The 14,402-nt window shown below is 39.8% G+C and overlaps 1 protein-coding gene across 10 annotated transcripts in view; it reads right to left on the bottom strand.

Moving 5' to 3' along the window:
• The window catches only part of SASH1 (SAM and SH3 domain containing 1), a 540,145-nt gene that overhangs the window by 101,133 nt on the left and 424,610 nt on the right, over nucleotides 1–14,402 (bottom strand). For all 10 annotated transcript variants that reach the window (XR_014546724.1, XM_083607936.1, XM_083607939.1 and 7 more), the window contains one exon: nucleotides 3,878–4,006. Coding sequence is in view for 9 of the 10 variants with exons in the window: in XM_083607936.1 (XP_083464062.1) it covers nucleotides 3,878–4,006 (129 nt within the window). In the remaining variant the exon portion in view is untranslated. The remainder of the gene's footprint in view (nucleotides 1–3,877; nucleotides 4,007–14,402) is intronic.

The following is a 14,402-nucleotide window of genomic DNA, read 5'->3' as shown; positions in this document are numbered from 1 at the left end:
TGCACATTATGAGTTCTTAAATGCTGTATGGGGTATATTTCAGTGTTAACCTATAATTTAACACTGGAGCTTAAAACACTTTCCTTGGGCAATTGTTGGACAGCCTTGATGTGAAAATTAAGGATGTTAACAAACCTAAAATTAACAAAAGATCTCAATGTTTTGAATAAAGTATAAAATAGCTTTATAAAGCAGTTTAGCCACAGTAACAATTGGAAATACTTTGGATATTCTATGCAGAAGACAGAAATCTTGGATTAAAGAAAATTGAGCATATGGGATGTATGCAACATTAGTCCTACTTAGAGTAGACCAATTTAAATTAATGGGCATGAACAACTCATGTTTATTAATTTCAATGGGTCTTCTTGAAGTAGGGATTTATTTGGAGGCAACCCTGTGAAGACTCAAAGCCATGGCAGTGAATATAGAGAGCCGCATCTCTAGCAGGCTACTATAAACTTGGGATTTGTTCTACCAATATCAAGTTAACAAAATATATGAACTACTATTATCATTCGTTATTAATTCAATTTATATCTTGCCTTTCTTCCATGAAGTTTAAGGTAGGTTACATAGGTCCCCAGGCAGAAAAGCATTCAGACATTGACCAAAATTCAAACATACTTGGCTTCAGCAAAGTTGTTGAATCGTGTGTGTTCAGAACAGGTCTCATCTCTTGCCTACTTCCTTGTCTAGCAAGGATCAAACCATTCATTCCTTGTTTTGTCAATGTCTTGGTAATAGAAGAAATGAAATTAAATCCTTGAAAAGCCCCTGGTCAGATTTGTGCAGCCTGGAACACGTGTGCCAAGAGCCACATGCACGTGGCAAAAAAGAGGAAACCTGCATTTTAAAAAAATTCCCTGGGTTTTCCACAATTACTACAGGGACTGAGCAGAAATCCAAGATTGCGGGGAAACTCATAAAGGAAGAGACAGCAGCCAAGGGAAAATAAATGCATGTTAAGTTTTTTTTATGTCAGTTCTAGTCTTGGTAGTGCCCTTTGTGAAGCGAGAATATGTCCACGTAAGGCCTCTGTAACCACATAAAAGTTTCTGAGGGCACGCTCTCGCCTTGTGCAGGATGAGGCATCTGCCAAGTCAAAAGCAATTATTTCTTTTACATGCTTTGGGCCGGGACAGCATGGTTCCCTGTGTGAACTTGCAAATGGAGCACTGTTAGTCCTTGCCAAAAACAGAGCACCAGAAATTCAAATGAAACTTCCCAAGTGACAGCATGCCCCAGACAACTCTAGAACAATACAAACAATTGTAGATAGGCGAGCTTCCTCCTACATGTCTTGTGTTGTACTGGCTTGGAAATGAGCAGGGTTATTTCTGGGGGCACAGGGAAATGGCTTCTTTTCTGAACCAATCAGACTTTCAAAAGAAGAAGAAGCAGCAGCAGCAGCAGCAGCAGCAGCCAAGCCCTTTCTCCTCAAAAGATCCTCTCCTTAAAGATTAACTGGGCACAAGGAGAAGGGGACGACAGAGGACGAGATGGTTGGACAGTGTTCTCGAAGCTACCAGCATGAGTTTAACCAAACCGTGGGAGGCAGTGGAAGACAGGAGTGCCTGGCGTGCTCTGGTCCATGGGGTCACGAAGAGTCGGATACGCCTAAACGCCTAAACAACAACAGCCACTGGTGGTGTGAGGAGCAGCAGCAGCAGCAGCAGCACTACATTAGGAGATGGGGAGGAATGGCTCCTCTTTCTGATTCCCTGGCATTTTGCATATCAGGATGAAAGCCCTGGTGGCCCGTGGAAGATGCAGCTCACCCCACATCTCACAAAGACCACTGAGCCTTTCATCCTAATAGGCCACCAAAAAGAGAGAAGAGATCTCCCCCAAGACCACCACTGATTAGTAAAGCGAGGTTGATCATCACAGCTTGGACAGTGAAACTGAGCCCTAGCTCAGTACCACATTTACAGAATACCAGGACTAAATCAATGGAGAAGTGGTATTATGCAGCATGGAAAGGTGTTTGTTTTAGAAAGGGGTCCTTCCTAGACTTTTCAACCCTATGATGCTTAGCTGGTCAGATTTGTGCAGCCTAGAGCATGTGTGCCGAGAGTCACATGAGCCCTGCTGAGCCACAGTCTCCCTCCATCATGTATAAGACATGACTGACTTAGTCGTACATTTTCCCAAAGAGTTGGCACAATCCTCACTATTGTGTGAGAGGCAACAAAGAATTTAGTTTGTCTAGGAGGAGAAAATAGCTAAGGTCAGCCCGGCTTGCACGCATCTTGCATTTTTTATTGTGTCAATCTCTGAAAGTAAATTTGTGTAACCAGATAATGACAAATAATGTAGTGACTCAAAGAACAATAAAAGACTGTCATATGCCTCATGACTCACAACAATGGTGTACTCTCTTGCACAGCCGCAAAAAAATAATTAAGATATTCAATTTAGAAGAGTTAAGTCATGCTATGTGCTTTAACCCCATGTGGCTTTTGAAATCACAAACACACATCAACCAGCACTGTGACTTTGATAGGCATGGCTTCAACACCAATCTTCCTGCCCAGCAACCACAACAACTAGGTAACACAGGAAGCTGCCATATATAGAGTCACAGACTGGTTCTTCTAGTTCAGTATAAGCTGACTGGCAGCAGCTCTTCAGAGTTTGAGACGAGGATCTCTCAAAGTCCTACTTTCAGATGCTTGGCATTGAAGCTGGGACCTTCTGTGTCCCAAGCATATTCTCTACCACTGAACTATGGCCCTTTCTTTAGCAATTCAGGCATGTCCAACTCCCAAGAGACTGTGATCTACTCCCAGTATTAAAAAAGTGGCAGTGATCTACCCATTGCCATTGAAGGGAGGAGGAGTGTGGTGTGCGGGGGATGGGTGGATTGCCCGGAGTTGTTGAGCTTTTTGGGGGGAGGATTGCACAGAGTTATTTAGCTTCCCCCTGTAACTTTTTGTACACAGTAAGGATCCCGCGATCTACCAGGATCAGCCGGGGATCAACTGGTAGATCACGATCTACTGGTTGAACATCCTTGCAAGATTTGAATTAAGCAGCTTCTTAACCTAGTATGCTTTAGAGCAGTGTGGGTAACCTTTCTTGGCCCAAGGGCCCATTCACCCTCAGCCAAACCACTGGAAGCCTCATGCTGGCAGTGGATGTGACCACACCACAGATGCACATGGACATAACACACATCATCCCCTTCCTCAGTAGATCCATGTAGATCAGCTGAAGAAAGGGGTGTTATTCCCCCGGTCAATAAAATGTGATGACTGGTGAGTTGCCCTCAGGGAAGTGAGCTAGCTGGATAAATTTAATCCTTTCCACCCAGTTCAGTGTGTACCAAGGTCATCATCAAGCAATGAACCTCAGCTGATATCATCGAGCGATGAACCTCAGCTGATGGAGATGCAAATCACCCACTCCACTCATTAGATGATTGGTGCTTCCTTGATCATCAGATCAATATGCATCCCCTTCAGGGTGCTGGACTAGACATAAAGGTTCAGAATTCTTCATCCACCCTAATCTAGTTTCTTTTTTTCTTTTTGTTGACTCCATCAAAATCAGTGAGCACTTGAAAGGAGTAGGGGTGCAGAAAAAATTGCTTAGGAGATCAGTGTAAAACATCTAGGGGACACCAGGTTGGGGGAAGACTGGGTTAAAGTATAATTTAAAATAAGTCCCCCTCCCCAGCCCTTCCAGAATACTATTAAATGGATGGATTTCTACTTAACAAAGATTATATCTGAGTATTCAACACAATGCAAAACTGATCTTGAATACCGCTTTCCTAGACACGAGGCTAAACATTCCTGAGCTCTTAAAATGAGTATTAGCTTGCACTATTAATGCAAGTATCAGTGGGCACTATTACTTATCCACTTACCACATCAAGGTCTTGGGAAACCCTACGTTTGCGAAGCTCTTCCATCCTCTCACATACATCAGTAAAGCAGGTATTATAATAATCTGCATATTGCTCAGCCAGGTCATCAATGTTGCCCAATGATCCATCCTATAGAAAAAATAAGAAAGGAATGGTTATTATTAAACCATTTTCATTGGACATGAATAAACTATTTTAAGTGCAATGTGAAGTTTGTCATCTTGATGTAAAAAGCTCTTGAAGAATTATAGTGACTACTACTTTTAAAGAACTGTTTCTGTAGACAATAACGTTTCCCCAATATTCAAGCGTCTTCCCAGGCAAACATGTTTGCATCATTCACCTAGTGAATGATGTCAAACCTTAAAAGCCATCCAGAAACTTCATAAGCAGTGTTTAAAAGCAAGAACAGATAATAAAGTCTTTATGTTTATATTAGCATACAGGTTGTCTGCAAAGGTAGTCTGTCAATATACCAGAAGATTAGCAAACGTAATAGAACTTGAAAGTTAATTGACTGAGCCAGTGCATATTTTCCTTCAGAACTTATTTTTACCTGTACTATAAAGATAAATGAAACTGGAAATACCAATTTCAAATTATTTTTTTTTTTTTTTAAATAATATTTATTGAAGTTTCCAAAATACAGAAAGAGAAGAAAAGAAATTATGAAGATACATTCAGAACCTTATTTTCAAACATCCACTTTCTGGGACTCCCCCCTTCCCCCACCCCTACTGTATTCCCCTTTCATATTGTTGTTTCCACAAGTTCTATTTCTGATTTAAAGCACAATTTATATACCCCATTGTTCAAATTTAAATTTATACAAACCTTATGCAACACCCTTGATAAAAAAAAAGCAAAAGATCTCTCCCCATAGCCCACCCCCTTTTCTTTCCACAATGTCCCCCTTTTTTCCCATTAAAGTAAAAGCACACAGAATAAAAGTATAAAAAAAAATAAAAAATATATTAGAAAAAAGAAAACCAATTCAGAAAATAGTTGCAAGCCTTTGGATTCTAATTCTCCCTCCCCTTCCCCGGTTTAATTTCCCTTATCCTCCAATCTATGTTTCCAGCCTGGAAATCTTAAGTCCATCAATCCCATTTTTCCCCCAACTCCTTGCAGAATTATTTCCCATTTCTAGGATTACTTTCTTTAAAAATTAATTCCTAAATCTTTAAAAATGTCAAATTATAAAATTCCCCCCATTGTTCTTTCAAGGTTATAGTCCAGCTTCCTCTTGTTCCGCTGCTAAAACTTTCTTATTCAGAAGTTTAGTAACTCTACATGGGTTGTTGTTATTCAGGAACAAAAACTTGCGTTCAGTCCCTTCCTTCTTCAGTAAGGTATTCTGTTGTCTCCTTTTAGTCTAAACACCCTGTAGACAAGATTCAGTTTCCGTTTTGCAGCTTTCCCAGGAGATAACCAGTTCTGTGAAATTCCGGAGTGTTGTATTTTTCCCGGCTTACGCCCATCTTTGTAATGTCCCGAAACTCCTCTAGGGGGGTTGTTGTAACTTTGTTTCCAAAAATCCGATTGTTCTCCGTATTTTCGCCATTTTGTATTCAAGTCTTAACAAATTATATCAAGTTGTAACAAATTTGACCAGCAAGGTCCTTGTAATAAAATCCTCTTTAATATTCCGACTTTGACAGCTACTTTGACAGCTGTCAAAATCACCGGCTCTTTTCACCAGGCTCACTCCTCAATCGCCCCGGTTCCCAGGGAGGGGGGTGCATTTTCCTTCTCCTTCAATTCTTCCTCCAGCACAATTCTTGTACTTTCCCATCATGGAATTCTTAATTTAGCAAAGATACCGTTCTTTTTGGGCCTTGGCTTCCCAATCCTTGTTTTAAAATGTCTACAATAGGGAGGGGGACTGACTTCCTTTTTAGATCCCCCCCCGCTCGTCTCAAATCCCAAAAATTTTTCTTCTTTTAAACCCGATTTCCAATTTACTCACGGGTTGTTGTTAAAAGTCCAAATTCTCAATGGAAGAAGTCAGCGCTCTCCGCCGGATGGCATGCGGCTTCGCTCGGCAGGGATGGCAGAGGACTCAAAGCACCACGCTTCTCCCCGGCACCCGATCCGTAGCCTTTAAAAAGGCTCCTTCACGAGTCGGGAGGGCGCTAGCGGTGCTAGCCGAGTCTCCAAGTCCACGGCCCCCGTGGCCGTGGTTTCTAAGGGTCCCCGCATCGCCGGTGCGGTAAAACCCAGCCCCTGCCGAGCCGGCTCCCTCCGGAGCTCGGAGGGAGTCCGCCATTCGGCGATGGCGCCAACCCGGAAGTCTACCAATTTCAAATTAATCCACAAAAGATTTACTGCTGTACTGCTCTGTCAATATTGAATCCATAGGATATGTGTTGAGGATATACCCTAAGCATTTGAGAAAGCCACTTTTATTTGCACAATGCCATCACTTTATCAACAAGAATCTCCTGTCAAACCAGTGTTCAAATCATGTTGTTGGAAAGCACTGAAATAAAATGAGATAGAACGTAAGCATGCCAGTGAATTACTAAAGCAACACTAAGTATGACTGTTTAACTGGGTAGGAGGGTTTTCTTTTTTAATGGCTATAGATGTTCAGGGCATACTTAAGACTAGACTTGAACCTGCTATCAGAAAAGTTACTTGCCATGTTCTACAGTTACATTAAGCAATTCCAAATGTAGGTTTAAAATAGTTGAATGTTATGGTCCAGGACTCTGGAAACTTCTGGTATGCTAACGGAGTGCCTGGGGCATCAAGGATCCCGATAATTGGAGATATATTGTTTCTGGACTATCTAGCAGCAAGACTGCTCTACTCCTGTCCCTCAAGTGTTTCCTTGCTAACACTTGGATACCACTGACCTCTTTTCCTTAGTTTTGGGCATCTATTTTTGCCACCATGCCACTCCCAGTTGCAACAAGAGACACACCAGTTTTGCCTGAGTGCTCGCTAGTTTTGCCTGACTACTTGCTGTAGAAGAAATTCAATGCCCCATTAACTGAAGTCTAAGCTGTGGAGAGGTGAGCCTAAAACATACACTGTCCTGCAGATAATTTCATTCATGTTGTTTTACCACTTTGGTGTTTGCCATCCTGGGCTCCTTTGGGAGGAACGGAGAGGTAGAAATTTAATTAAGAAATAATTACAGAAATAAAGAAAATTATCGCACTCAAGGGCAAACCGCATGATTATCATAAAATGTTGCTTGTACCTTAGTCTATTGGAAATCACTATGCACTATCCCCAGATCCTGACACTGGATTATCCTTCTGTGCATTTTGCTGCTGCCTGCTTGCTGGTCTGCCAAGTTCTGCTGTTGACCTATTGCCGTGACTTTAAGTGCTGCAGTCTTACCCCTCTCAAAGCTTCAATCAGGGGACTCAACCTATTTCAAAATTCCTCCAGAAATGGCAGCACTAAGGAAGAAGTAGCAAGAGATAGATAAGATAGAAGCAACACAGTGCTATTTAATTGGCTCCTATGAGCTACTACCCACCTCATAGTATCATAAATAGCATGTGGTCCACAGCTTTCGTAAGGTAAACAAAATCATTCACAACTTTGTTCTACATAGCTTGAATTGCATGAGTTTGTTATAAGACCAAGAAAGCCAGTTCCCTATCCACAGCTAATCATTATCATTCTTTACAGGCCAATCTGTTTTATTTTAACCTTCCAAAGCTTCCATTTCTAGATGTTGTTTTACCATGTTGCTTTTAAATTACGAAAAGGCAAGCTGTACATAAATTTAGCTGCAACCCCCATTCAAGTTACTTAGGCATATTCAAAGAATAATAAGTGGAAGTACACTTGAATAAACAGCTATAGGTTGCAGAATTAACTCTGAAAAATAAAGGCAGCTCCTCCATCACTCTCAAACACAATCCACAACTCACCACTACCTTCCTAGGAAATTTCAATCTATATAACTTATAACTATAACAGACCACCTTTGGGGAATTACATTCTTGGCTAGATCAAGAAGTTCGAAACCAGCCATAAAGAACTGTATTTGTGAATCCTTGCATGAGCCAAAAGCTGCCAGACCCACAACGTGCAAGTAACTGGAACCTCTGATTTATCCAGTACTTCAGCCAAAGATCAATCACTTGCATGCAAAGCACCTGGCAAGCTGATTAGAAAAACTTCTGAGCCTGTAGGTCTGGCAGATTAAATTCCAAACAAGGATTTTTTTTTTAACCTGTTTACCCAACAGTAACCTTATCACTTGTTCATTTGGAACTGCCACAGTTCAAACAATATAACAATGTCAACATGAACAACAAGAAGCTTAACATACTTTTATTTTCAGTCTACTCTATGGTTTATGAGTCATAGCTAATGCTGCTTGTAGATACACCAGATTTTATTTATAATTTAAATGGGATGACCCAGCCATGTTTATCACATACGTTTAATCAATGAATCATACCTTTATTTTGAAAATCTGTAATTAAGTTAAAGGCCTATTTTAAAAACCTAGCAACAAAGCCTATGAAAATGCATTTAAAAGCCATAAAAATATATTAAAAAAATTAAAAAATTCAGTAAATAGCCACCAATGATTATTGAAAAGGCCCTATATATCAGACAACAATGTCAGAAATCATAAGGAATACCTACTGATCTGTTGGAAGAACAATGTACAATTACCTGTAAATTTATGTATAAACTGACATTGAAAACAACCAATGCAGGCTTAAAGAAGGTGACTAATACATTTTTAAACCTTTTTACAAGCTATCTAGAAAATTACCTCCAGTATACATATAAACACAAATAACAGCACTAACAATATCTAGTTTCCAGGCCTGGGAGATATGTACGCTTGTTAACATGAGCTTTTTCGCCAATATCAGTTCTGCTGCATCGGAAATTCATTCTATAGTTCAACCTTTGCCAACCTGGTGCCCTCTAGGTGTATTGGATTACAACGACTATGGTAGCTGAGGCTAATGGGGAGCTGTAGTCCAAAATGTCTGGAGGGCATCAGGTTGGCAAACACGAAACGAAAGCTGCTTCACTGGCAGAAACTTCTTCCAGAAGACATATTGCATAATTGATCCAACTCTTGAATCAAATAAGTTAAAACTTTAATAAAAACTAATAAATGTGCTGTCTGCTACTACATACTGTTTCACAGCATGTTCACAGAATGCAAGGTTCAGTATAGAGGAAACAGCCAGGTGAAAGAAAAAATCCTATTTTAAGAGAGAAGAGCAAACCCCTAGTAAAAGTAAAGAACTTATAGCACTTCAGAACAGCAGGTGTTCAACACTTCCTTTTGAGATTGTCATTTGCACTGGAATATTCCCTTCTTATAAATGCTTCAGATTTTTTTACAACATAATACCATACAGCATAAATGATGGATTGCTACTGAATTCCTAGAGAATTAGTCTGGGACCATGTGAATACCAGAAGCAACCATCATGATTGATGTTAATGGAGTGAATAACAAAGACAAGTTATAATGATCTGGTACTTACTGAGCTAGATTTATTGGTCACCACACACCAGCCTGATGAATGTACTGGCAACATCATTTGTACTTGATGTTAAAGATAATAAGAAGTAGCGTTTTGTCAGGCATCTTGCATTAAGTAAATGAAATAAGCTTTGCCAAGAAAGATTTTTGCCGGCTCAGATTTTTGTTTTTTAAGCCCAACCTAACTTAAGAACATTTGTGGAAGAGCCCTGTGCTATGGACAATCATCAATAATCAGCAAGCCTTAGAATCTACTAGACTTTACATGAACATATTGAAAAATGGGCAAAGGTGGGAATCTGATGTATAGTGGGGGCACCTCAGTGCTTTAATCTGATCTCTAGATGTGGAAAAAGAATTAGCATGATAAGGGCAACCTGCCTCTTGGCAGGATAGATGTTGAGGAGGGCTGCTATACATCATAAGACTGCTTCTAAGAGAGGGGTTATTATATTTTTAGCAAATCTAAAGCTACAGTGCATCAAGTACCAGTTCTGAGATACTCTTACATGCCATTTGAACTTGTGCATTATTGCTGCTTTGTTGGGCCAATGTGAGGAAGAGGGAAATGTTAGCCTTCCATGCATACAGATTAGCCAGTGGGCCATCAGCAAACTATCTCCTATATCAACCTGCCTGTGTATTAAGATTGTCAGGAGGCCATTCTCAGTGTGCCCATCTTTAGGAGAATTACATTACATAGGTAAAAAATTAATAAGAGAGTTCTCTGTGGTGGTGCCCCAACTGCGGAATGCCCTCTTGAGGGAGGTATGCTTTTTGGCACCAGGTAAAAACCTTTGTTTGTCCAGTCATTTTAGATTATGGTATTTTTAGCTAATTGAAAGGTTTTATTCCTCTTAATTGTACTGCATTTCTTGTTATATTTTATATTGTATTTAGATAGTTCATATTCCTTTCTATACAACTCTGCATCCATTTTTGGATGAAGAGTGTTTCATCTGTTTTTGCTTCTGCTAAAGCAGGCTTTCTCAAACTCGGCCCTCCAGATGTTTATGGCCTACAACTCCCATGATCCCTAGCTAGCAGGACCAGTGGTCAGGGATGATGGGAACTGTAGTCTCAAAACATCTGGAGTGCCAAGTTTGAGGAAGCCTGTGCTAAAGAGTCGATGCTAGCATTTGTCCCAAGATACAGATAATACATTGAAATAGTGGACTTGGCTGGAAAGACATGCTTTTCTCATAATAGAGGAACTAGAAAATAGAGAAAGGGTGTTCCTCCTGTAAAAAGCTTTGCATGCTAAGCCCTGACTATACATAGATAAATAAATAAATAAATTGATAGAAAGACACCATTTGAGCTAACTCGAGACACAAGAGTCACTGTGTGGAAAGCCATTGCAAACATTAGCAGTTTATCTTTAAGACTTCAGCCTGAATAAGAAAGCCAGTCATGAAAAATTATGTGGAATATGATCTTACATTGCACTAACATATGTTTGGTTTGGATAGCATAAGAAATGCAAACAGGAATGGTAAGATCTAAGACTCGGTAAATAAGATACAGATTTCTTTCTAATTGCTACACTGAAAACACCTGGATATAATTTATATACGGTACTGTAGGAAAGTTTCGTCTCTCCGACAATAATCTGCACAGACCTTTCCAAAGTCAGAAACCTTTTCTAGCAGAGCTGAACTTGGACAATTGGAGAGACCATGTTTAACATACCCAACACAGAAGCTATTGTAGGATAAATTTAAACTACACAAAAATCTACACTTGTCTCAGTTAGCATTCATACCTTCTAACTTGTCCTCATTGTTCTCCATTAGAGATGGCAAGCTCACACCCACTGGCAAGCTCACTGGCTTGGCCAAACAATAACTTGTCTTATTTTCCAGGACAATCAGGAAACAGGATATTAATAATAACATAAATTTTACCAATAATAGCATTATCCTTTCCATTTTCCTTTGAATTGTTTATGTCTATGTATACATAATGAAAAAGAAGTATATAAGTTGCTGTATATTACTTTCTTTAAAATACATGCAGCACCCTTAGCCCATCAGCTTCTTGATTCCTCCAAATGCCCTGCACCCATTAAATACTTCCTGGCCAGTGGCAGCAAGAGGAGTGATGGCTATGCAGAATGCCAGGTCACTAGAAAGAAAGGGGAGAAAGGAACAGACCTTCCTCTTTCCCTATCACCATGTGCCACCCAACACTGCTAACCGGTAACTATTTTGAGGAAGCAGGTAGGGTATTCTTGGGATCACAAAAGCATGCTGGAATTCCTTATCTCTGGCTCCAATTATACTTCATGTAAAAATAATAATATTGAGGCTTGTAAAGCTCACCTCTTCCTTAAGGCAAGTCTTATGTGCCTCTGAAGCTCATATCAAAGTCTGGGCTCTGCAGGCTCCACAGCCATTTCTACTCTCCCTTGATTATGCCTTCTTTATGTTCTCTTACTGGAATAGTTAGTGTTTGCCACATGCCAATGTACTGCCTAAACGTACGAGTTACATTTTATATTCTCACTTAATTGTCAGCAGTGCTTTTGTGAAAGTCTGCAGTAGTTGCATTTGGCTCGTTGATCTTGAAAGGTTATACAGTGGTACCTCGAGTTACAAATGCCTCTGGTTGCAAACACTTCAGGTTACAAACTCTGCTAACCTGGAAGAGTTACCTCGAGTTGAGAACTTTGCCCCAGGATGAGAATGGAAATCGTGTGCCGGTGGCACAGGGGCAGCAAGAGGCCACATTAGCAAAAGCACACTTCTAGTTAAGAACAGTTTCAGGTTAAGAACGGACCTCCAGAATGAATTAAGTTCATAACTAGAGGTACCACTGTAACTTAAACTGCCTGGTGATTAAACTGCACAGTATGAAAATACACGCATTACTCATGTTGCTCCTTTTTTGCACTGAACACTCCCAGCCTTCATCTCCACTTCTATGACTCCATACATAATACCAAAAGGTTTAAATTTTACAGAATATCCTTAAATAGAAATATTGATAGCTTAATCTGAAGCTTAGAAAACAGCCCTACATAAATGTTGAGCTACATTTGTTCTAGTTCTTTCATATTATACTATGAACACTCAAATTTCTCATCTGCATAAATAATTACAGAAACACAAATACAATAAATCACAATTCCAGTACCATATGAAGCATTTAGAAAAACCATGCTTTAACATGATCAGCTACAAAAAGCAACACAGTTGTTTAATTTTAGTGGTTGCACATGTTCATCTCAAGAGATATTCAACAGCCTCGATAACTGTGTGTCTTCTGTACCAATGAGCTATGTACAGCAGCAAAATAAAAGGATATGAAAGCCCCAGAGCAACTTTTCTACCAAGAGGCAAGCCTAGAATCACTATACCAAAATTATAATAAAAAAGAAAATAGGAAGTGTGGTTTCTGAAGTAAGAGATAGTGCAAAATTCTAGAAGATTCTTTTTTTAAAAAAAGAAAAACATCTGGAAAACTTAGGCATAGCCTGAATGCCTGTTTGCTTCTATCAGCTGTTCCATCTGCTCACCAATTCCTGTGCTTCACAAGTTTAGGAGCAGCTGGGTTAGAACATATCATATGAATACGTTCAGACATTAAAAAAAACCACCCCCACTTCAGAAAAACACATACCAATATCCCGTTTTTCATAAACAGTGATGGGGCCCTCTAGAAGTTGCTGGGCTACAATTCCCATCATCCCTGACCATTGGCTATGGTGACTGGGGCTGATCAGAGTTCACTGGCAAGATACTTGTGACAAACTGAGCCCCCACAGCAGCTATTTTGTGTACTAATGTACCACTGTACTAATGTACCATTGTACTAATGGGAGTCTTCAAAGGCAATGAATCCTTCATGGGCCCCCCCACTCCCCACCTGATTGGAAATGTAAACTGCTGAGGATCACATGGATCCATTCCTTAGACAAATCCCTATTATAGTTTCATACATTCTACAGTGTAACAGAGGCATTATACAGAATCTCTCATATTCAACCTGCCTATAAAACTAAAACAGTTATCTCCAATCATGAACAAAAATGATTTTAAAAAAAAACTTTTAAGAACATTCGTATGAAAACGTCAAGTGTTTTAATTATATTATGGTCCAGTGGAAGGTTCAGCAATCTTGATATCTCACCAAACTACTACAGGGGTTTCTTTTTTTTGGGGGGGGGGGAGGTGCAGTGATGTTCATTAAGATAAATGAACTGATGACATTTCTGCCAATTCTGGGCATTCTTAGAATTCCCACCTACAGGTTGTAGCTAATGGTTTTCTCCATCAAAGGAGGCAATTTAATTTTTTTTCCCCTTTGGTGCACCACTACACAAATTTGTTGTCCTGGCTATCAAGATCTATGCTAAGCATATTGAGAACACAGGTTAAATGCCTGACCCCACTTACCTGGGTGCAAGCTCTGTTGAACTGATTAAGACTGGTTTCTGGAATTGTGCTGCTCTAAACAGGTACTGTACTGGGAAGTATTATGATTAGTGTGCAACTACAGAAAACAGACATATCTAAATAATTCCCTCAAACTGTACTGTACACTCCTAACTTGCTTTAAGGCTACAGTAGTTTGTGTCCACTGGTGTTATGCACTTTGCAGATGAAGGCAGCTATTTACAACACAGGGTGCAAGAATACTTGCTACCTAGCCTAATCCCAATGACCTCAGGTTCCAGAAAGATATACATGCAAAGTAAACATGGACTGGTTTTTACAGTCATTTTTTAAATCAGATTTATCATATTTTTATCCCACTCTTTTCAATCTAACAACAACTCCATGTTGTAGGTAAGGCTCTGGCCCAAAGTCAGTCAAACTGATTATGGCAGAAATATGTTCCCTTAACTGCCAACGTCATGAAACACAGCTTCCGAAAACGCCTATTATCCAAATCACATAAAATTTCTTATTAGCAGAACAGAAAGGGTACACAAACAAGAATTGTGCATTACAGCTATGCTAGCTGCAATCCACCCACTTCCAGAAAGAGTTCCTGTGGAAATCCTTAACTGCTACAAAATTGGGTGTTACT

The sequence above is a fragment of the Podarcis filfolensis genome, assembly GCF_964270895.1.
Source record: "Podarcis filfolensis genome assembly, chromosome: 3".
Lineage (NCBI taxonomy): Eukaryota > Metazoa > Chordata > Lepidosauria > Squamata > Lacertidae > Podarcis > Podarcis filfolensis.
Note: the sequence above shows the minus strand (reverse complement) of the source record. Positions and strands in the feature narration are given on the sequence as shown.